The sequence below is a fragment of the Xiphophorus maculatus genome, chromosome 14 (genome assembly GCF_002775205.1).
Source record: "Xiphophorus maculatus strain JP 163 A chromosome 14, X_maculatus-5.0-male, whole genome shotgun sequence".
In the NCBI taxonomy this organism is placed as follows: domain Eukaryota; kingdom Metazoa; phylum Chordata; class Actinopteri; order Cyprinodontiformes; family Poeciliidae; genus Xiphophorus; species Xiphophorus maculatus.
Genome location: NC_036456.1, coordinates 18108394 through 18133054, shown reverse-complemented (window position 1 = coordinate 18133054; position 24661 = coordinate 18108394). Strand labels below are relative to the sequence as shown.

Here is a 24661-nt window from a genome sequence, read left to right as displayed (position 1 = left end):
CACTGTTACCAATGTTCCACATGCTACCCAGATGCTACATTTTCAAAAACAGCATAATCAAACTGCAAACATATCAGTTTCTGGTTTCTTTTGATGTCTGTTGGTTAAAATTTTAACCGTTTTTATTTTTCTTTTTTAGACTGCAACACATAAAAAGAAAAAAAGTGCTGCTGTATCTTTTCTACAGAAAATTAAAAGATTGCAAGATTTTTGCATCAAAACCAACTTATCTGACTTATTATTAGGGATACGCTTAAAATTGAGCTGGTGTCAATATCCCATGTTAATTCTGCTACCATGGCCGATATTTACTGATATTACAATACAATCGTTGTGCTGTCCTCACAATACGTGACTAGACATCCAGCGAACAACTAATAAAAAGTTTCCACACAAGGTTGCTTTTCTTAGCTGAATTTCGTTTATAGGTGTTTGAAACTAAATACAACACAAGGGAAAAATAGGTTACTGGCCAAAACACTCATCTTAATGCCACAGACAAAACGTTTTTGTAGCAGAAATATAACGGAAAGAAAAATTGATTATTAGCTAAAGCACAATATCTTAATTCTACACTCAAACATTATGTGCATCCCTATATATTTAACCAACCAAAGAAACAATACGTGCCTAGATGTCTTATAAAAGCCAAAAATACTTACAAAGACGAAAGTTTTCTAACGTATAAACGGTATAAAGTACACTTGTTCACGAGCCGTTCACTTTCTCCGAACTGCCTAAATTCTTGTTGGCATAGTTACCGGGGAAATATACCTCAAAGATATATTGCTCCTAAGAGCACTCACGCGGTCATATTTCTGCAAATACAATATGACGAAGATTGTTTGTAATACAAATGTAATACTCTGATCGAATTTCAATTTTTTTTTGCCCATTCTTAGCATAATTTAGCCATACAATTAGCTAATTATGATCTTAACTACAAGCTTATTGATGGAAATTATTTCCACTATAAAATAATTTACTGTATTTGACCAACTGAGTCATGTATGGACAGAAAAATGTTCATTTAAAACTAAACGAAATCCAATAAGATTCTGAAAGATCTTACATATTAACATTCATATATATCTTAAAGTCTGGGTGAGCAAATATACAATATATACAATATAGTAAAAAATTACGAAATAATATGAATGAAAGAATCACAACATTAAGAAATTAGAAATAAAAAAGGTGAATCAGCTCAGAAAACTACAAAATTATCTTTTGAAAATTTAACTGAGGATAAACAAAACAGACAAAATAAGAAACAAACTGCAGCCAAGTAGAAAAACCCAGGAAGAGTGATGCTTTATGATATGATCTTTCATTATTTCTGTACACATTAATGTAAGATAGAACAAAGATGAAGACGGTACAAAACACAGCTTTTGGATGGATGACTAAAATAAAAGAAGTTGCAGTCCATTCCTCGGGCTAACATACTCTGTGCAGCTTTTATCTACTTCCACTAAACGTCTTGGACATTTTACCTCCTCAAGACATGAAACGCAAGCAGTGACGTGTGTGTGTGTGTGTTTGGCTTGTTGTGTGACAACAGAGACAGAAGCCCACTTAAAACACTACAGAGGTTTCATTTTCTTTTTAGGACATATTCTCAATGCTCCCCCTCAGATTCATGGCTAAGGAGTTGGGAGCACCATAAACCACTGGGACACAGCTGCCTTGAGAAAAGAACCATGGGACAAAAATGAGAAGGCTGGGGAGGAGATGCGGTCATAAACCCAACCATAAACACAGGGGAGGATGCATGCTCCGTCCTGTGTAAATATTTGTTTAGATCCACACTCATTCCACAAACCTCCTTATTTCTTCCATTCATTCTGCTCATTCTGAGGTGTTCTAGAAATTACAGCTTCCTACTCCATGTTTTGGGAAACCTCTCCGTTAATGAAACGTTTTGAAAAGATACGCACAAGTTTGATCTGAAAGTTGTGGATATTCACATTCCTGTATCAATACTTTAAAGCCACCCAAACAACATTAGCTTCTGGCCAGGGCTGACCATTTGCAAACCCAAAGAAAATGCTTCAAAATATGTAAAGAAGCATAAACGTTTACAATAGTAATTATTACATTTGTTTAGCAAAAATGCAGCCTCATAGCTTCTGATTTCTTAGGATTATTCCTTTTTCTAGTCAGAAACGTAATTGCATAATACTTGCATATTTTGCAATTGCTACACTAGCTTTAGGAGCAAAGCAGCTAAATTTGACAGTCCATCAGAAGGATGAGCCAAGATTTCCCCCCAAAAAACTTGCTAAGCCTGGTGGTTGGGCGCTAGGGTAGTCATTCATCCAGCGGCTCGTTGTGTTTTGAGTTAAAAAAAGTTTAAAGTCAACAGGAAATTTGAAAATATCACTTGATAATGATGTATTATTGAAAGATTGGGAAATTAATACCCTAACACTAACATTTTAAAAATACTTGACTAAATAAGCAAAGCTTAGCCTGGTGGGGACACAAGTAAAGCCTGGTGGCCCGCCAGGCTTAAAATACACTGGGCGAAACACTGGGTGAGCGTAGCGAATGATATTTCAATAATTTATGTTAACTTCAACTTTATAATGTTTATAGAAAAACATATCAGATTTTATATTTAAAAATGTATTAAAAATTTGATTCTTTTTAAATTTCTTTTTTCTCACTTCTCTGCAACTTTCTGAGGCCTTTCTAAAACCCCCACTTTAAAAACACTTAATAAAAAACAGATTTTTCTGGACTTAAAGTAAAAGAAAATCCCATTCTTGTGTGCAGAGCAATTCAGATTTGGTAGAATGCATCTGAACATCAATTATTAAGTATAATTTGGATTTAGGACTGAACTTTGACTAGTCCATTTTAACATTAAACAGATACCACTTGAAACCAAACTTAGGTGTATAAACAGAGTGGTTGATGCTGGAAGCTGAACCCCTGACATAATGTCTAGTCTTTTACAGCCTTAGCAGAAAAAAAACACCAATATAGCATGATACTGCCACCACCATGCTGTGTTCACTAGGACTGTCCGATAAATAAATAACACATATCAGAATAGACAAGTGATTAATATCAATATCATAATATGTCTGATTGAATATTCAACTTATAGAATATTCATTGAGCTCCAATCCAAAACCACACAGCATTCTGGAAGACGTAGGCAGAGGAAAGGCTTTAGTGGTTTAAAACCTCTGAAGGCCAGGCTAAGCAAGGTTGGTGGAATCAACTGACTCACTCACTCTTTGGTTACCTAGCAACAACCTGCTGAGTAACGTTTGGTTACCCAGCAACAACCTGCTGAGTAACTGGCGAAATAGCAGTTTAAGGTTCCACCACTTTGCCTCATAACTGCTTAAAAAGAAAAAAATAGTGTCGGAGGAAAATCGGATAGAACAGGAAAGGTTGTACCACCAGTTATAAAGACATCTAAAACAAAGAACTAATCAACAATTATCAATAGACAAATATCAATATTGACTGATATGAAATGTTTATATCATTGTGATAAGTTTTTCAGTCATCGCTTTTATTCCAAAATGTACTAAAAAGTGTTCATCTAGCACCTAAAATCCAAACAAAGCCAGCTGAATGCAGTAATGCAACTTTTGCAGAGCGCAGAACTGGTCTGAAACATCACTGTGCCAAACTCTCATCCCGGTCGTCCATGTTTCCGTTTCAAAGATACATAGCAAGCAGTCGCAGTCAGCATCATTTTCTTTCATCCTCTTCCAGCTTTCCGCACGCCCTCAGGCCGCCAGGGGAGCCTTTATTTGGCTGGAACAAATAAAGGTCAAGGAGCGACGCACCAATTGGATTAAGCGCTCTCAAACGTTGACCTCTGATTGGCCTGTGGAGAATAAATTATTTCCTGGGGGAACAAGCGACTTTTGGGTCTGTAGGACACACACACTCCTCACTTCTCCCACAGGCCATGGTTTCATTCTGCCACTGCCAGGGAGACTCCTTGGAGATGAGAGTAATGAGACTACAACTTTCTCTCTGGCCCCTGCGAGTCTCTTACATCACACGCAGGCAAGGAAATCTTAGTCGCTTAACACACACCCACACACAGTCAAAGACCTGTGATAAAATTCACACGAACCAATCCTCTGCGTTCAGGTCTAAACTTGTGAAACATCCTGACCTGTTGAGCAACACAAGGGTGTGTATGCGAGAGTGGCAAACCCTTGAAAGTCGATGCACACTCACTACATGTGGCACAGGAAGGAAACAAAAACTATCAAATCGACCCTGTAGAGGCCAATGAGCCCAGAAAGGAAAAAAAATATGGCGTATCAAGTGAAATGTGGTGAACATCCATGATGTTAGATTCCTAACATATCCCAGCTGTCTGCTTTGTGATAACGTGTCTGTGTGTGTGATGTTTAGCTGGGAGCTGCTCCATTCAGCTCAGTGTGTTAAACACGGCTTCATTCATCTCTTCACACTCAAGTTTACTACGGCTACAAACAACGAGCGCTGAGGGCTTCCCAAGAAGAATGCAGGAATAAAGAGCTGCTATGACCTTCAGCTTACACGTTCTCCTGGGACTGAAAACTTCTCAAATTTCACAGTATTTTGTTTTTATGGACTATTATAAAAATGTATTAATATAGCTACTTCACGTTACATTAAAGTAGACCTGTTATGTTTTTTTTTTAAAGTTAGAATAGGTCTATGGGCTACACAAAAAATATCCATTACATTTTTCTCCACAAAATAATTCTCAGATTATGAGATTTAGCTGATCAGTTCTGTCTGTTTTGGAGTCTTTTCAGAATGAGCCATTTCGGTGTTCTGTCACTTTAATGCTAATAAGGGGCTGCTGACCACGCCCCCAAACTCAACGTTTACACTTTCACTCTAGTTGCAAACAGACACAACTGAAACAAAACCTGAACAGAAACAAAACTGAAGTTATCATCTTCAGGTCTAAAGAGGAATGATGTAGCTGGAAATTTATCAGGCTCTAAATCTGGCCGTAGTGATGAAATCAGACCTGAACTTTCCGAGACACATAAAATCAGTTACAAAGTCAGCCTTTTATCACCTGAAGAACATTTCCAGGATTAAAGAACTACTGTTCCAGCAATATCTAGAGAAACTCATTCTAGTTGCATTGTTTTCTTCACAGCTCTTCCTAGAAAGTCAAACAGCTGCAGCTGAGGTGAGAGATAAAATCCGAGGCTTTCTTGTGCCCTACAGTAAGTTAAACTCTGCTGTGAACTATGTGTTTATGTGTCAAGAAGATAATTTAATCAGAATTATTTCCTCAAACTACATCTTTGTTTTTTTTACCCGAAATGCATTCTCGTCAGCCTAGTGGTTTTGATTTGACAGAAGTGATACAGAAACAGTTCCTGAAGTCGTTTAGATAACAGACATATTACACTCAATTACAGAAGTCCAGATTTGATAGGCTAGTATAAAATATTAACATGGTATATAAGTCTGATTAAATGAGATCCATGTTTAATTGAACTGCTAGTGAGAAACTGCTTAATGCATTGAGACTGATCTTTGAAAACAAAGGTCAATATCACCGAAACTGTACTATTGCATGCAGATAAAGATAATGCAGAAACACCTTGTAAACATCCATATTTCCACGTATTTATTTAATTCAACACTACATGCACTTCACTTACATTCACAATATCTCTATGCAGCCATAGTCCAGTGCAATGTCACAAGTACCTGCTCTACTGTTTTGGTTTCTCTCTGGCTAGCAGAGCACCAGCATTGTGTTGAAGTAACTCTACAGAGCATTTGTTGACTGTATACAATGGTTTGATGATAAGTCAGACATTGATATATATAGATAGCTTCTTGGAAAAAAGTCCAGAGACAAGGCTAGCAGGATCGTACAAATGTTGTAGACCTCAATAATTTGCTAAATCAATTGAAGCTCTCAAACCATGATGTCTATGTTATCATTAGCTGAATCTCTCATAATTGTGTTCTCTTCTACCAACTTGATCAGTAGACCCTGCGCTATGATAATAGTGGCCAGTAGGGAACAAATGCTAACAGCTGCTCAGAGATGGGCTAGAAGGTACGCAGAATAATGCAAACAGCTGCTCAGAACCAACAGCTTCTCAAGCTAACTAACTTCTTCTCAGTGCCAAATTAACAAACAGCTAATAAAGTTAACTTCTCAGCTCCACGCTTTATATATATAAACTTTACAAGCGTATGCCTTATAAAGCAAATGTCTCCTTAGCCTCAAGCTAACAACTACTTAAGCAAACAGTTGCTGCACATAACCTCTGCTCAACTTAACCGTTGCTCATAACTAAGCTAACATTTACTCAGAGCCAAGCTAACAACTACTCAAATTAACAACTTAATCTCAGTGTCAAGATATTAGCTAACAAAGCTAACATTTGCTAAGTGCCAAGCTAACAGAGAGTGATATGGGCTTGTTATTTTATCATAATAGTTGGTAGTACTATTGTGAAAACAATATAGGAAAAAATATTTAGATTTTCTTTGCAGTCTTTTTAGGTAACTGACTGTGGCTGCATAGTACAGAAATCAATGCCCCACATACACAACTACTGCTCTTAAAATATAATCTTTTTTGTAGTACTAGGCTTCTCTAGGAGACTAGTTACTAAAAGTAGTGTTATTTTTAACACTAGCTACCGCGTAGTAACTGAATTTCATTATATGTTCTGCAGAGAAAATTGCAAAAAAAAAAATAAAATAAATAAATAAATATCAGACAGTTCTGCCAGTTGTAATTTGTAATTTTACCACAAAAAAATTCTTATAATTTTCTTTTTTGATGAAAAAAAACCAATATAATAAGTATCTACTCGAAGCCAGACCAAAAGATGCTAGTCAAGCTAATAGTTGCTGAAGCTAACTACTGCTGATAGTTAGGCTAACAGTTCGCTTTATGCTAGTGTTTATTACAGTCAACCTAACAGTTACAGTTAAAGTAATAAAGATTCTTAAAATAATGACACAACCGGAACATGGAGTATGTCTTGTAAAAAAAAGGAGCCATATTATAAACTAACCTTTTGAATTTCTTTGCGTATGTGATTTAAGTGATTTTAATCCCTCCTCTTATTAGGACAGCCTATATTTAGCCTTTGAAAAAAGCACAGCAAATATTTATGCGTTGTGATTAGAGCCTCATTCACATACTCCTTTCCTTCCTTCATTTCTCTGATTTTCCACTTCCCTTCCACCATTCACTTTCTGAAGAGCAAATGGAAACAAAAGGCCAACTAAACAATCAAGGCAGCGGCACTCCTTTCCTGTGACGTGCCTGTGTGAGTTCTAAAAGATCACCTTAGCTAAAAACATCTCAAATGACCAATTACAACTGCTATCAAATAACAAAACAGAGGCCAATCAGAAATTGAATCTCTGGAGCACTAAGACGTGGTGGGACAGATTGAAAAGTTAGAAAAAAGGCAAGTAAGGAGGAGTTTGGAGAAGTTTAAAGGTCACCAAAAGCGGAGAAATATGTCAAATTTGAGGATTTAAACCATTTTATGATTTCAGTAGGAGAGTTTAAATAAAGAAAATAGAGGGAAAACTTGATATAGCTCTATTTTATTATATTTCCACTGTTTTCTCCTCAACTATTTCCATTTCAGTTTTTCCTTCCCTTCTTAAACAATTTTTACATCTCAGATGTTTTATACTGAGGCTAAAAGTGTAAGCAGACATTAATGGAGAACAAACAATAGAGAAAGCATATTCTTATAATCACAACTAGACTGACTAAAAATGAATGATCTGCTAAAAAGGAAAAACTCTGCAGAATAGATCATAAAAATAAGACAGTAATGATCATAAACATAAATGTGGATCATGACAAACATCCCCTATGAAGGGACAAGGGGTTCTACAGCAAAACAAGTGGAAAATCAATTAAAAATAGCCATGCACATAAACAATATTCACATACCAAGCCTCCCAGTGTGCAAGTAAATGGTTGGAATGAGTACCGTAAATACAAAATCTCACAAAACAAAAAAAATATTTCCAGAAACAAAAACAAAGATGTATCAGGGGTTCTTACAGCAGAGACCAACACCAGGCAGCCATGTTAGTTGACCGCCTCCTGCAGCCAACGGACATAAAACTGGGGCCAGAGTTGGAAGTTGAAAGATTTGTTTGTTGTTGTTGTTGTACAAAATACTGGTTTTGAAGTTATATGCAGCAATTCACCAAGACTAAAAAAACAACAGTTGCTCAGAATCAAACTAAGAGCCATAAAGATCGGAGCTAAAATATTCAGTCAAGCTAACGGCTACTCAGAGTCAAACTAGAAGCTACTTAGTTAAGATTACAGCTAATCAGCAATGAGATAATAGTCAAGCTAACAGCTACTTAGTCAAGCTTACAGTCGCTTATTCAAGTTAACGGCTAATCAGAGTCAAGCTAACAGCTAATCCGAGTCAGGGTAGGGGCTAGTCAGAGTTGAGCTGTGAGGTCCTTAATGTTGAGCTATCAGCTAATTAAAGTGAGGCTAGTGTCTAATCTATGAAGCTAACAGTTAATTAGTCAAGCTGACATTTACCTAAAGTCAGGCTAGCAGCTTCTTAAACTAACACCTAGTTTGAGTTGAGCTAACAGTTTATCAGTGGAGCTAATAGCTAATCAGTTGAGCTAATAGCTAATCAGAGTCAAGTTAACAGCTACTTACAGTTGAACAAACAGCTACTTGGAGTCCAGCTTAGATGTAATCAGAGTTGAGCTAACAGTTAATCAGAGACATGTAAGCAGCTGATAGACAATAGCGTGGATGTAGTTATTTTACTTTTGATTTTAATTTGGTATTGGAATGGGACTCCACATCGGCAAATGCTAGCAGTATTGCAGACAAAACATCAAACATCACTACTTTCATGTAATTTCAGAAAAAAAAGTCATTTAAAGAGTCAGACATAGACATTTGTTTACTATTCTTATAAATTTGATAACATTTTTAATTTTGCTTTATCAAAATATTGTTCTGTTGATCTTAAGAGTACACAGTATTGCTGTTTGTTAGGTGAGTGAAATATGCCAGAAAATGTGGTTTGTCCACTTTACATATAATTTTACCTACATTGTAGCCATTTCACTGCAATATATTAAAATTGTTTAACTTAATTTTAACTCTACCTTTTAGAACTTCAATAAATATTGAATACATTAGGTGCTTTCTGTATCATTATGCTTCTATTGTTAAAATTCCAACTAAAATGCAACTGTTTTTTTTTGACAATCTAACAATAAAAGCGTGTCTAATCTGTATTAAAGGTATGAAAAGTCACCCAGACATGGTTACGGTTTCATTAGGTTACTGAAAAAACAAAGGACACACATCCACAGGAACTACTACACAGTGCGGGAAACCTCTCAGTTCTCCATGCGATTGGGTTTCCACATTGCTCATGAGTACAGCGGGTCGATATGCATTATTCTAAATATGTGCAAGTTAAAATTAACATTTCTCTATTGAGTAAAGATATTGTATGAGCAGAATAAAGTCCACTTTGCCAAACAAAAAGAGGGGAAAGAGGGAGGAAGCCGTCACATTATCAACTGTCACTTTCAACTTCCTCTGCAGAGTCCCACTTGGGAGCAGAGAAGTGACTAGAGAGCTTGTTGTGTCACCAATTTGATCCCACTTAAATCGAAGTGAATGACTGACACGAGCCACAGAGATAATCTGGATTACATCTATCTGCACAGCACTTAACCCACAATTCAAAAAGATAATATAAACCAGGGGTGTCCAAAGTGGGTCCTGGAGGGCCGGCATCCTGCATGTTTTAGTTCTCTCCCTGGTGGTAGAAACAGCCTTCTCAGCATGTCAGTGTTCTCCTGAGGCCTCTAATGAGCCATCATTTGATCCAGGTGCATTAATCCAGGGAGAGAACTAAAACACGCAGGATGCCGGCCCTCCAGGACCCACTTTGGACACCCCTGATATTATAAACGATCAGCTTCTGTTAAAAAAACATGTATACAGTACAGACCAAAAGTTTGGACACACCTTTTAATTCAATGAGTTTCCTTTATTTTCATGACTATTGACATTGTAGATTCACACTGAAGGCATCAAAACTATGAATAACACATGTGGAAATATGCACTAAACAAAAAAGTGTAAAACAACTGAAAATACCCCTTATATTCTAGTTTCTTCAAAGTATTAACCTTTTGCTGTGATTACTGCTTTGCACACACTCTGCATTTTCTTGATGAGCTTCAAGAGGTCGTCACCTGAAATGGTTTTCACTCCATAGGTGTGCCCTGTCAGGTTAATAAGTGGGATTTCTTGCCTTATAAATAGTCATGAAAATAAAGAAAACCCATTGAATTAGAAGGTGTGTCCAAACTTTTGGTCTGTACTGTATATAAAGGCTTAAATAGATTCAACAAGATATATTAACTAAGTAAGGCTGCGTTCACACTGCAGCCGGAAGTGACCCAAATCCGATATATTTTTTTTTGTTTGCCTTAATGCGACCTGTATCTGATCTCTTTATGACAGTCTGAACAACACAGATCAGACATTTTTCGAATGCGACCCAGGCCACCTGGATATCCGATACCGATATTTTCAAATGTGACCCGAATCCTAACGGCTAGGTCGCATTCATCGGACCAGAACATCGCTGATACTCAACAAATGACACTGTTCTGCTTCCCGATACTCACAAGCTGGAAGAAAAACAACAACCATGGCGGACAGTAATGAGGATAAAGTTGTTAATATCCTGGTTCCGGTCGGACAACTTCAGAACCGTAAGCTATGCTCCACCGTTAGCATCCATGTTTACTGCCGCAAACCCTGAGCACTTTTTATTTTTTTATGGCGGTTGGCAAAATACTGAGCACGCTCTCTTTGTGTGGCATTATTGCGCCCTCTACTGCGCATGCGGGACACTTTCAGGTCGCATATATTTGGAAGTAAACGACCACAGCAAAAAAAAAAAAAAAATCCAACTCAACATAAAAATCGGAATTGGGTCACTTCAGGCTGCAGTGTGAACAAAGTTTAAGTTTCACTCTTACCACTTAATTTTTGGTAGTCTCCTTGGTAGAACTGGTAGAGTTTGTTTAATTTGATAGGATTAGCGTTTTCCAGCACAAACAATGCTTTTAGTCTACAGATTAATAACAGGACTTTATTCCTCCATAAAAAGGGTAGTCAAATATTCAATGCAGTAGAGGTCAAACCTTTGTGGAAGTAATTCAAAAAGCCTTTCAAAACCAGTTTGGGACCTTTGTCCTGCTGGAACACCCTGTTTCTAAACCCTGAGATGAAAGAATATTGGTTGTAAAGTCCAAAACACGATGCAGGAGCCACCCAACCTGCAGTCCACAACGAACTAGAAACTACTGAAATGCCACAGTGCAAGCCTAACATTAAATTTGAGTGAAATTAGAGTCTTCTTACATGGAGAAAACAAATAATTTCAAAATGAGACATAGATTGAGTTGTCAAGCTATAGTGAGAAGTTTATTTAAATGAGTAAAGGTGATGGCAAACATAAATTAAACCACTGGCATCTGGGCTGGTGTGGTGGATGCTCCCACCACAATGTTGTGTTAGTATATTTTCCCTAATTTACATTGTTATTAGTTACAGATTACACAATGCAGAAGTTAAGTTAAAGTCATTTTATTAAGACATATTTTATAATGGGTGCACAGTTTAGTTGATATTTGTCTGAAGGGTTTATGAAACTTGTTCTTTTTGCTTTCAGGTTCTGAAAACAGACAAACTGGAGGAGGAAGCATGAAACATGGTGGGAAACTTTATTTGTTAAAGTTGACCGTAGTTATTTAATTTTGTCACTTCGATACTCATTATTATTTATGATAGGCTAAAGTTAGTTTTGCCTAATTTTGTATTTTTTGTTTCTTTGTTGTGTTGTGCCTCCCTCATGTGGCAGATTTAGGTTACTCCACCCAAATTAAAGAAACGTTTCCATTGTGTTCGGTTGACTTCAGTTGAGTTGGGCCCAAATCTATGTTGTTTATCATTTGAATTATTTTGCATTGTATTTTGATACTTTAATTATTTTTGGTATTATTAAATTGAAAGTTTTTCTTTATTCCTGAATACCTTTCGTCCGTGATTAAGTCTGGTTCCTTACAGCCGGTAAAAAGGTTGTGAGAATTTGGGAAGCTAGTGAACAAAACTAAAAGTTATTTTCCACTACTGGAGAAAAGATTAACCTGGAGTGATTGTCATAATTCAAGAACCATGAATTCAGCAATTTAAGAAAAATCCTGAAGCTTCTATAAATATCTGAACAGAGCCGTTGTCACGTCAGATTTCTAAATCTCGGATCACTTTTACACCTCAGAGGTGTCGCTACGTCCCAGAGGAAAAACAGCTCAGGTGATACGAACATGACCTGTACGAGAAAAGGAAGTAGAAACACGAGGATGGACATCAGGAGAAAAACGTTTTTTTTTTTTAAATGGGAAATTAGAAGCAGAAGGAAAGAAAAAGGGGCAACAAAATTTCCCAGCACCCCGATGTTTGTCTCTGCAACTTCCTGCCCACTTTCCCACACCAAGAGGCTGAATTACAGAGATCTGAACTGTTGTCATATGAATTTAGGCAGCAGTAATTCCTGAGGAGAAAAGATGAGAGAAAAGAATCCGAAGAGCTGAGAAACGATGATGTGAAAGGAAAACAGAAAGAAAAAATAGCAGAAGCAGAGGAAAGAATATGTTTTAGTTTATGCTAGAGGAGAGAGTTCTGCCTCATCCCTCTGATAGCTACCAGCTGTCCAAGGACTCACAATGAGAAACTCTGACAAACTGAGGCCGAGTTTGCAGGCTAAATGAAATAAGATGAAGCCAAATGAAAGCAAAAGTGTGTTCAGGTGAGGAAGGCAGCCTGACTGAGCCAAATTTAAACTTTATTAAACCAACAAATACATCAGCAAGATAACCTCTGAAAACCAACAACTTCCTGGTTTCTGTGTTCACAACAAACCAGGTCCTGCTGCTCTCTGAAACCTGAGTGACTCATTCAGATTTGAGCTATCTGTTCTGCAAAACCTAAATATTTACTATCCTGAGAGGGAAACATCTGATAAACGGGTCCAAACACAACAAGGGAGCATCAAAACAGAACCCAAATGGCTAAAGCCGCTGCAACAAGCAACTAATCAGTTAATTATAGGTTAAGATGATATTGAACTTTTTTTTTACAGCGCTTTAGTTTAGTGATGATTTTGAAAAAGACGTTTAATGTAAAGATCTGTCAGTATCTCAGTAAACTCCCAGTAACTGAATATTTGCACATGACTTTATTCAAAATTTGGTAAGCCTATCAGTAAGGCTGATCAGCCAAAGGTCAACGGGGTCACCACCTTGCATACATGTTTCTGAGCTGCAGGAGGAAGCCAGAGAATCTGCAGAAATGTTGGAAAGAACATGCAAGCTCTCAGCAACAACACCAACGAACGCAAATACCAAGATGAGGAAGAGGACTGGCAGAAGACACGGAGAGAAGGTTTCGCAGGAAGCTGCAAGCATGCAGCGCGTGTTGGTTTTGGGGTCTTGCGCAACCTGCGGCCGCTGGCATGCAGTTTGTGTTTACAGCGAAGCCTCAGCTGGACGCCATCCCACGTCCCACAGCAAGAATGTTAGGAAGTAGCTCCAGAACTGGATTCCTTCTGGGGTTCGGAGATGCAGCAGCAAACCAACACATTTAAACTAAAGTGAAAGAAACTGCAGTGCAACAAAAACCTCCAAAAAAACACATCTTTCCAAGTATTTTTGGCTAGTTTTTAGTGCAAATATCTTGGAATAAGACAAAACTAATTTACAAAGAGCTTCTCAAGATATGGCAACTTGTTTAAAGTAAATAATTCCTTAAAGGCAACCTAGTATGCTTCTTTGAACAAGTTAGGATAGGTCTATGGTCCATACAAAACATGTTCATTACTCAAAATTGTTCCTAAATGAGATTTCAGTATGATCAGTTATGAATATTTTAAGTTCTTGTCAGAATGAGTTTTTTTAAGGACGTCTTGTCACTTTAAATCCAAAGCTGTTGCTGGCGACGCCACCCAGCTCAACGTTTACACTCACATGTGAAAGTGACTGCAAAAAGATGTTTGAAAAGCAGAAGTAGAGCCTCCTGCTCAACTGATTAGGATGCAGCAAGTGGTTTCTGGATGGAAAGTCAACAACTAAACTCATTTTTTCCCCCAGCAGCCATTGTACAGCGCATACAGCCGTGAAACCAGCTGACCAAACGTGCTGGAACTCCGCTTGGGTTGCTAGGTAACGGGTCTGGGCTCGACTGGGGTTGCTAGGTAACGGGTCTGGGCTTGACCTGGGCGCAGCGTGACAATGTTTGGGAGGATTTTGAAAAGGGTCCATTTCCAGATGCCAAAAAATATGAAACTTATTGCCAAAAACATTATGGGCATTATTTTCAAGTAGAGACACAAAAACGTACAAAATGTTTATGAAATGAAAAATGCTTGTTCCACAGGCAGATGTTTTTCCACTTATGACAAGACATTTTCCCTGTGTAAGTGAAAAAATGATCAATATTAAGGAATTATTGACTTAAAACAACCTCATATAGAATATTTGTATTATTTCAAGCACCAGAGAAGAAACTAGACCAAAATACTTGACAAGATTTAGTTTTCTGAAGTGAAAATATAGTGTGAACCCCTATTTTACCCTGATTTATATCTCCAAAGCATAGTTTTTGATATGAAAATCTGTAATGAATGATTACATTAAATGATCTCGATATAATGAGGAAATCTGGGCTCAGAAAAAGTCATGGTTGTTGTAAGCCGGACGTCAAGATATGTTGCAAAGATGGAGAACTGCTGATAAAGAGATCCAGAGGAAGGTCTGCCAAGAGGAAACAGCAGATGAGAGAGAGATGTGAAAGATAGACGAATCGTGGGAAGAAGGCCGGTCCTGTCAGCAACAGGACAGAGGTACGACAAATTCTGGAAAAAGAAAACAGACAAAAGTGTTGAAATATTTGAAGTAAAACGTTAAACAAAGTGGAGCAGAACAAGACGGTGACACAAAGCAGATGGAGATAAGACGGGATGACGGAGGGAAAGCTGGAAAATAGGTGAAAGGAGCCATAAATCAAAGCAGACAGACAAAGGAGATGTTATAAAACATGCGGGAGAAATATGAGGGTTGGTTCTCCAAACAGAACCAGATTGGAACAAAAAGTGTCTAATTGAAGGATGATGGATGGAGCCAGCAGGAAGGACTTGGAGTTAAAACGCAACACCCTGTAGAGACATCTACCCATAAATCAGTTTAACTTCTCCGTGTCGTTTACATATGAGCAGTGAAATGTCAGAATCGCTGCAGATTTATCCGGCAGAAACTCGCCGCAGCTCCGCTCCGTCAATGCAAAGTTTTCTGAAGACTTAGAAGAAAGTACACATAAGTGGTCAGAGCCAAATCTGAAGTTTATGTCTTTAAAATCTGCGGAGCCACAGCGCTTTGCGAAAGTATTCACACAGCTGCAGCTTTTCCCACATTCTCTCCTTCAAGCTGCAACCAGAAACCTCGATGTATTTTATGGGGATTTTAGGTGCTGGACCAACACAAGATACATCATCCTGAAGAAGCAGGAAGAGTAAATAAAATCTGGAAAGTGTGGCTTGCTTTTGTGTTTAATCTATGCTTCCTACAAACGTCTTTATTGGCGATTATAGCAAAACAGTTTGGTAAAATGGCTCAAACTCAGTTAAAAACCAGCTACCGAAGAGAGTTTCTTCTTTGCACCAATTCAACCTTTTCTTCTTTTGTAAAACTATTCACACACATGGTTACAATAAAGAAAAAAAATGTTGCTATTTAGACTTTTTTATATCTTGATTAATGGTGCGCTGATCAACTGGCCCCAATTTTCTTAATTTTGTATTATTGTTTCATGTGAAACCAACTTCATCTGCCTCCTGAAAGGTCTAAAAATCAGCCAGTGTCCCTTTGCTCTGGCGGACGGGCCTGCATATAATTAGCCGACTTTCAGTAAAAAAAAACTGGTTTCTATCAAAATCAGGATCAGTGCAACTCCTGTGATTTATATTTTAAACGTCTTTATTGAGAACAAAATGAACTGAAGTGAAATTTCTTGTTTGTGAACAAAAAGTGAACAAACTTAGCAACAGAGCTGGTTCTGAAATACATAGAAGTTTTGACTTATTAGGATTTCTTAGGCCTTTAATTAAATTAACTAATTGATTTAATTAATAAATCATTTTGCAAACTAAAGAGGTGAATCCCAATAAACACCAACACTTTCCTGGCTGTAAGTAAATGCAATGTCACCTTTAAGACCCATTCCCACTTTTTAAAAAAGTAGTTTTGACATTTTTTGTGTTGCAGAATCTAAACGTAAAAGTGCCGGAACAATCTGCTCCTGACATTTGCAGTAAGAAGAAGAGCGGAGCAGCAAAAAATAAAGCTGCACCGGAGAGTTTAATATTTTGGGTGCCTCTATTCAGAGAAATGGGTTTCCATCCAGAATATCCTTGTCGTCTGTGTGAAGGCGCATTAGCTGCTCTCATTAATAATCGCTGCTGTTGCCCTGTCCTCTTTCTTGTTCTCCAGCCTCCTGGGGAGCCCAGAGGCTGAATTAAAGCTTCACTCTGGGATCGATGAAATGACGACACTCCGAAACATTCAGGTGCAGCCGAGGAGATTTGGGTGAAAGAAAACAAACTTTGCAGAAAGAGAGGCAGAAAAAAACTGTTTGATTGACAAGTTTATGGAAAGTTAACGGACAAAAAGCTGCTTTAGTTTTTAGCGCAACCAAAGCAACATAAAATTACATCATTTGACTGCCTGGCCCTGAATTCCTGGATTTCCCAGCAGTTCACTTCGGTGGTCTGGGCGTTCTGCGGCTTTGGCCGGGCCGCATTCCCGCTACTGGAACAAGAATAGTAGCCACACTAACCCGGCTCAGTCATGCCAGCATTACCATAAATCAAAAGCAGTAATCAGGGAACAGGCAAACACTGTCACAGAGCTACCATTAGCTCTGAAATGTGTCGCTGGGATCTCTGTAATAACACTCTCTGCGGCGCGGAGGAGAGACGTTTGATGTCCGGCCGGTCTCAGTTACATGTCCTCATCTCAGTCTTTCACCCACGTCAGACAATGTGACTAATAACATTTTTTTTGTTTTTGCAGACAAGTCAGCTGATTAATAAACGCAGATAAACATGGCTGGATGTTTTTTTTGTCCTGCTAATAGTGTAGCTGGGACCGGAGGAGAGGAAGTCATAAATCCTCCTGTAAACTTAATATTTTGTCTTTTAAAGTATTTGTGACCTTTTCAACAGTGAGTAAATCAGCCGAGGTCGTTATTTAAGAAGATGGACGACACATTAGGCAGCAATAAAAACACAATACTATTGTTAGTAGAGACAGGACCGAAAGACAAACGGACAGACGGACAAACGGACGGATGGATGGATGATCTATCTTTAATTACAATTTCAGCCTTTAAAATCTTTTATTATTAGTTTGTTATTAACCTTTGTAGATAAAATTAGTGTTTTTCTGTCTGATTACGTCATATTAAAACGTTCTGACCCGTTAGCACTTAGCTGGCTTTTTTTACTCTTACAAACCTAACTGCTTATATAGAAACGATTCGACTTTGTAAAATATGTAGAAGTAGTGCTGCTTGAGTATAGTTTTGTGCGCTCTACCTCTGTAACATTGAGATTTATAAAAAATACTAATAATGATCATTTGTCATTAATTTCATTTGATCCACGTTCAAAGAAACCAACAAATCATCCAATCTGCAGCAGAGACTCGTCTCATTCAGCTAAATGATAAAAACTTCCCACCATAGCAGCCATTTTTGTGAAAAATCTCCTCTCATCTTTATGAAAGGATCCAACACGTAATCGTCTCTCTGTCTGCTAAACAGTGTCACAGCTGCCCCTCCGGCGACAAATGGCCCATTATCTCATTCCCACAAACACACACGTGTAGCGCATCAGGATGAAATGAGAGTTTAAAGCTCTGTGTCCACATGCTGACACGCGTGTCGACTGACGGGGTGGCGTGAGCTCTGGCCTAGATATCAACACCCGGCCTCACAATCCGAAACATGCACACACAACATAGTAAGAGGTTTCTGGTATCAACGGGTCATAGCACACATGTCGACTGGATAAACAGACAAAGTTTGGGTGTGAGGAGAAGGATTGGGTTAATTATGATGCTTCTCTGGACGACTTCCTCGGCAGATACCACTTCAAACCAAACTCAGGTTGAATATTGTGTCAAAATACCACATGACCGCTTCACAACTTTTATCTGAAATCACTTTATATAATCAAAAGAGAGAGAAAGTCTGCATGAAACAGCAATAACCTCACTTCTTCCATCATCTGCATTTAATTTGAGCAGTTTTTCACATCTGATTTACAGAACAACTATTTAAAAAGTTAAATCTAACTTTTAGAAAAAAAATTTTTTTTTACATATTTGTTGAATCTGTCACCATGTAGTGACAGAATATTAGACAATAGATAATCTGTGAAAAAAATAAAGCTCCTATGCTTTTTCCTCATGCTATCGCGAAACAACCAATCAGAGCCAGAAGGCGGGTCTTAGTGCTGTCATTCATGCCTGTGTGCGCACTGCTCACTAAAATGTCCACCAGTGACAAAGGATAAACAGTTTTTGTGTAACAGTGAGTTGTTTTTCCGCCATTAGCATATTTAGCATCTCATTTATGAGATTGATTGACAACGCTAAGACCCGCCTCCTGGCTCTGATTGGTTGTTTTTGTTCATTTCTTCAGACAATAACAGCTCCAAGAGGAGGTGGAGGAGACTAATCTTTTCACAGATTATCTGTCCCATACTGTCACAATGTGGTGATTATTTTTACTAAAAAAAACAAAAAACTGTTTTCTTCTTTTTAAAGTGACATACTTCAACTTTAAGGAGCAACTTTTTTATGAAAAATCACTGGATGACTTAGTGCAATTTAAAAATATAAAATTTTATTCTTAAATTTTCCAAAATTATTACATTTTCCAACATTTTATCCAATCCAAATGCAAAAAATGTCCAAAAAAAAGTCAGACCACTATCCACTTTTACCTATTTCTGAAAGTAAACTAAAATTTTGTTCAGTTTGTAATGATTAAATGATAAATTTAGAACCTTGTATTACGGCAAAGGTGCTTTTTCTATCTAACGGAAGTGAATAAAATAAACAACAAGGCCAAAAATAATTCCAATAAACTACAATAAACTACAGTAGTTCATCAAAATTACCCCAATTATGATTAAGCACATCTGCAATACTGTGGAACACAATCGCAAATAAAATCTGGAAACGCAGCATCCTACCAGCCTGCTGCTTATTGCATCCGACCAATTAGCTAAATGCCCAAAATGTCAAATCTAATATAACGGCACTAATGGAGACACAAACGCAGCCAACCAAAGATATGAAGGGGAGGACGGATGTGCGGAAGTGGTGGTGATGGAGCAAAAGAGACGAGACTGATAAAGACCACAACTACATCGGGGACTAGGCGGCAGGAAAGAGAAGAAGACAAACACGAAACCCACCACAAATTGAACAGACCAATTTTGATGGAGCTAATGGACAGGAAAACCACAAAATGAGACTTTATAGGAGCTCAAGTAGGAGAAGCAGCTAAAAAACATAAAACAAAACAGAGAAAGTCGGTCTATTTCCCCATACAGCAGTGTTGAAGTGGACAAGTAAATGTTCTCACTCATATTAGGACATTAAAAACACATCGAGGTCCATTTCTGTTTCCTCAGATAGCAAAAAAAATTATTTCCTTTTCAGTCTCAAACCAACGCTTGAGGGCTTTTCTCTGCATTTGTCTTACCTGTTGGCCCCCTGCTATCCACGTCAGGTAAAACCCGTTTTCGTCGACTTTCAGGGTCCCCAGGACGGGTGTAGCGTTGGTGGAATCCTAGAGGACAGAAAACGAGACGTTAAAGCTGCAAATATAAAACAAAACACAAAGGCAGTTCCTGGTTTAACAAATGGACATTTAAAAGGTTTGTTTTAGGTTGTGGATGCCATTTATTTTGCCGTTACTTGATTTAGAGAATTAAGTTTCAGAAAATCTAAATTTTTTATAGAGCAAAACTGTGCATTACATTTGCATCTCTAATATTTAACAGTCTTAAAACATCAGCTAATTTTCCTAACAGACTTTAGTTGCTCAACCTGATAACATAAGACAATCATAAAACTAAAGCGCAGCTAAAAGATTACTTAACAAAACATCGCTTAATGTACTTAAATTTTAGAGCATTTAGTTTAGTTATTGGTAAAATTAATTTAAATGAAATCAATTAGCCAACATTTTCTACTAGAAAGTAGAAAAATGTGGGAACATAAAAACCCATTACTGATTAAAATTGTTTGAGCAATTTTAATCTATTTGAATTTTTTAAACAATTTTAATCATGTTCATAAACAACGTAGAATAGCTGGTGCTAATAAATCCTGGTTGAAGCAACGACTAACTCCATACGTTTCTATAAGTTTGTAAACACTTATCAGAACTTGAATTAATTTATTGTTTCTCAAAATTCTACACAAATACCTTACAATGATTACTTAGAAAAAAAGTTTGAGATTTTTTGCAATTTTATTAATAATAGAAAACCAAGAAAAGGCAGTTCTACCAAATACTGAAGGAATGAATGAAGACATTTCTTAGAAATCTTTTTACAAAGTAAATAAATAAAAATAAAGAGAAATCACACTGGTGACCTGAGACAGCAAAGGTTTAGTTTGATTTTACGATCGGATTCAGAGTTTTACTAAATCTGGCAAATATTTTAGCTGCACCAGCGAAGAACAATTAATTTATATAAATTTAGTTTGATTTTTTTATTGTGGGTTGAATTGGCAGGCTGGTCTTTGGTGACCTCTGTTTTTTTTTTGTTTTTTTTTATCTTAAAAATAACGACAGAAATAAAAACATTTGCTGCACGAACGTAGCAGAGTTTATTGACACCATGTTTTGTTTTATTCTGTAAATGTGGACAGGCTGTTTGATCTTTGGTGACCTTTGTAAACATTTATTAATGAATTTTAAATGATAGCAGCACAAACAAACATTTGACACCAATTTTGTTTAATTTGAAGAAGGTCAATGTGGGAAGCAACTTCACTCACAATTTTTACTGACATTTAAACCAACAGAAGCATAAATATTCAAAGCAGCACTGATTGTCGCATTTATTTCTAACAAGTAAAAGAAGAATATCAATCTTATTTCTTTTTGTTGTTGAGGAATCAAGTTAAATTTAAAACCAGTAATTTGATGGATAAATAGTGACTGAAACGACACGTGGAGCAGCGGTGACATCGGTTGTGGTGCCGTGTGTTTATGCTGAGCAACGTTTGTTTTGGTCCTCAGCCAGCTTGAAGGTCTCATTCATATTCAGCATAATGACGGCTTAGGAACCCAGATCAACATGTCAATGGCATCATCATTATGGAGTCATACAACAGACCACACACACACACACACACACACACACACACACAGAGAGAGAGAGAGAGTGAGAGAGTGGCTCTGGCTCATCAGTTACACTCAGACAATTAGACAGTCCAGACATGGCGGGAAACAGCGACGACGCAGATTGTTTTTAAAGTGACGGATGTCTCAGGGACACCAGTCACTGTATCAGGGTTTTATTATAACATTATAGACATGAAGAATGTCAAAATTTTGTTTGTTTATTCCTCAAATGTATTTTATTTAGTGAAGAAGTTGTATATCCAGACATTTATTGGTGTGTTAAGCTCCGTCACGCTGCTCTTGGCAGTTGGTGGTTACCGTAGCAACCGGTAACTGACAGCTCCTCCCCCTTTTTTCTGCGGCTGTCCGTTAACTGTTGGGCAGAAGCTTCTGGATTAAAGTTAGCCACCATCTTGATTTCGTCTTTTGTTAGGATAAATACAGTGAACCTGAGTGTGTCTGCCGTGAAATAGTCGACCTACAGGAGCTGAGATGTAAAGGGGTTACACAAGCAGCTAGAAAAAGAGCAGCAATAATGGTGGAAATTTAACAAAAGCACGAAAATGTAATCTGGAATAGCTAAATGTTAGGTATTCAAGCATGAAAATCATGAAATAATTTCAAGAAACCAAATTGAGAATGAAGCAAAAACAAACCACATCTTTATACGACTCTAAAATTACTATTTATAATAGTAATACCAGTGTCAAGGTGTGCCAAGGTTTTAGGCAGCCACTCTCAATATGAAGCTAGTAATAAAACCTTAAGTGCTGTATAATTATTAGCTATTATGACTAAGAACGTACCTTCACTTTAGGCTCCAAGGATGGCTAAAGATAAAACAGGGCAAAGGTTTGGATTGGCAGAAGGATGAGAGGAAGAGAGGGAGGATGAAAACCAGATGGGGAAAGACGGAAAGGAGGATGGGAGGGAAAAGAAAAAGGTTGAAAAAGAAGAAACAAAGTCAGAAAAACAGAATAAAACCTGATGGGGCATCTCAGTTCAATGTGAATAAACTAAAAAAGCAGCATTTTAAATGTTTGAGATTTGTACATCACTCCTAAATTGATAATCCCCATAATGCTGTATGCCAGTATAATTGGATGCCTTAAAGAGCACAAATAATCATGTTTTAGAGCCAAAAAACCTTAAAATATGAAAGATAAACTATCAAACATTAATCTTTTAACCTTGTTGAGTAATTTAAACCCTTAGTTTCCCCGATGGTTGAGTTCTATCCCCACCCTAAGTAGGAATGTACTCGCATATATTGATGATCATGTGGTGTCTTCAATCATATCATCTTGAAATTTTGCACGATCACTAATTGCTTTCTTGGCAAAAACAGACCAAGTGAGCACTTAACTACAAAAACATGTCTATATATGAAACGCTGATATCTTTGTTAAAGTAAACAAGTAAATATGGAGGACTTTTCACTCTACCCACACAATTTTTAAGTCTTTGTGTCAATTTATATCATATGTGGATTTAACTTGAAGTGTATTCTTGGCACAATGTTTTGATAGCTGCATTATGACCCTCATAATCACTTCATGCCATTTAAACACTTTAAAAACTATTCCAGATGCAGCAAAGTGCTCCACAGGTGGTATATAAACAAGTCTAGCATGATGAATTCCAAGTAACTGGATCAAAAATAAAACAGAAAGAGTTCTAAAAACTCTTGGGCTGCACAGTGGCGCAGTTGGTAGCACTGTTGTCTTGCAGCAAGAAGGTCCTGGGTTCAATTCCTGGCCCAGGGTCTTTCTGCATGGAATTTGCATGTTCTCCCTGTGTATGCGTGGGTTCTCTCCGGGTACTCCGGCTTCCTCCCACAGTCCAAAAACATGACTTATTAGGTAAATTGGTCTCTCTAAATTCTCCCTAGGTGTGTGTGTGCATGGTTGTTTGTCCTGTCTGTCTCTGTGTTGCCCTGCGGCAGACTGGCGACCTGTCCAGGGTGAACCCGCCTCTCGCCCGGAACGTTAGCTCTAGATAGACACCAGCACCTCCCGACCCCAATAGGGACAAGCGTGTAAGAAAATGGCTGGATGGATGGATGGAGTTCTAAAAACACAGTATAAAAGCCGTCTAGCAACTGAAACAATACACAAGTAATTCTACGAGTAAAAACCAGTTTTTCACACTAAACCAGTGCAGAAAGTCTGTTTGAAGAGGTTTGTTTTCAGAAGCTTTTTAATTGTTCAGATACCTGAGCAAACGAAAAAACAGCAACTGAAAAGCATCATGACTGCACAGTTCTTTAGATAAATATGCATTAGAGTAATAATGCTGGTCAGAACTGAAGCAGACGCTAGAATGTAATAGTTTCAAATTAGTTTTTGCTGGCAGTGATCAATCTCCACTGTGCTAAATTTCATTTTATTAACATAAAAACCACAAGCATGAAAATAATTGAACAGAAATAGTTGTAGGACAGGGAAATAGAATTGACTTTATCGATAAATCAAAATTTTGGCTTTTAAAGATTTTATTTTTGGAAAGTCTGGATTTTCCTTGACTGGATTTTCCATAGTTCAGAGTGATGTCAACGTGCTCACGGTGGCCATCTTGGTTGACAAGTGTGTTTTACAGCTTCTATTTATTTGGACTTTGAAATCAGGTCAACTCTGACAGAATACTAGGGCCAAGCTATGATTTTTATAATGTCATAAAATTACAAGAACACAGTCATAATATTAGGAGAATGAAGTAGTAATTTTATGAAAACTAAAACACAAGAAATAACAAAAAATAAAATGAGAAATGTTGAGCATCTTGTGAAGTTATATCAGTAGAAGGACCTTGACTCAATTAAACAAACAAATGATTCTATTTAGAAGAAGAAGAAGAAAAATCACACAAACTGAGCTGCTCATGTCAGATCATAACTCAGCTTTTTTCATCAAGACTATTTTTCACTAAATTTTAAGTTTGTGTCTTTATTCTGCTAATATTGTGACTGTACTTTTGTAATTAAGTTAAAATTCTTGTAGTCTGGCCCTAATAGCCATACAACTCACAGACAGGATGGTTGAAAGAAAAGCCAATTAATGTAATTTTCATTTTAAGAAAGAAAGAGAGGAAAAGAAAAAACTTGATAAAAAGGCA

At 37.4% G+C, this 24661-nt stretch overlaps 1 protein-coding gene across 1 annotated transcript in view; it reads right to left on the bottom strand.

Annotated features, from left to right (window-relative positions):
• Positions 1 to 24661, bottom strand: part of LOC102219479 (1-phosphatidylinositol 4,5-bisphosphate phosphodiesterase beta-3-like) — a 66453-nt gene that overhangs the window by 27703 nt on the left and 14089 nt on the right. The window contains exon 2 of the mRNA XM_014468964.2: positions 19892 to 19978. Within this exon, the coding sequence (XP_014324450.1) occupies positions 19892 to 19978 (87 nt within the window). The remainder of the gene's footprint in view (positions 1 to 19891; positions 19979 to 24661) is intronic.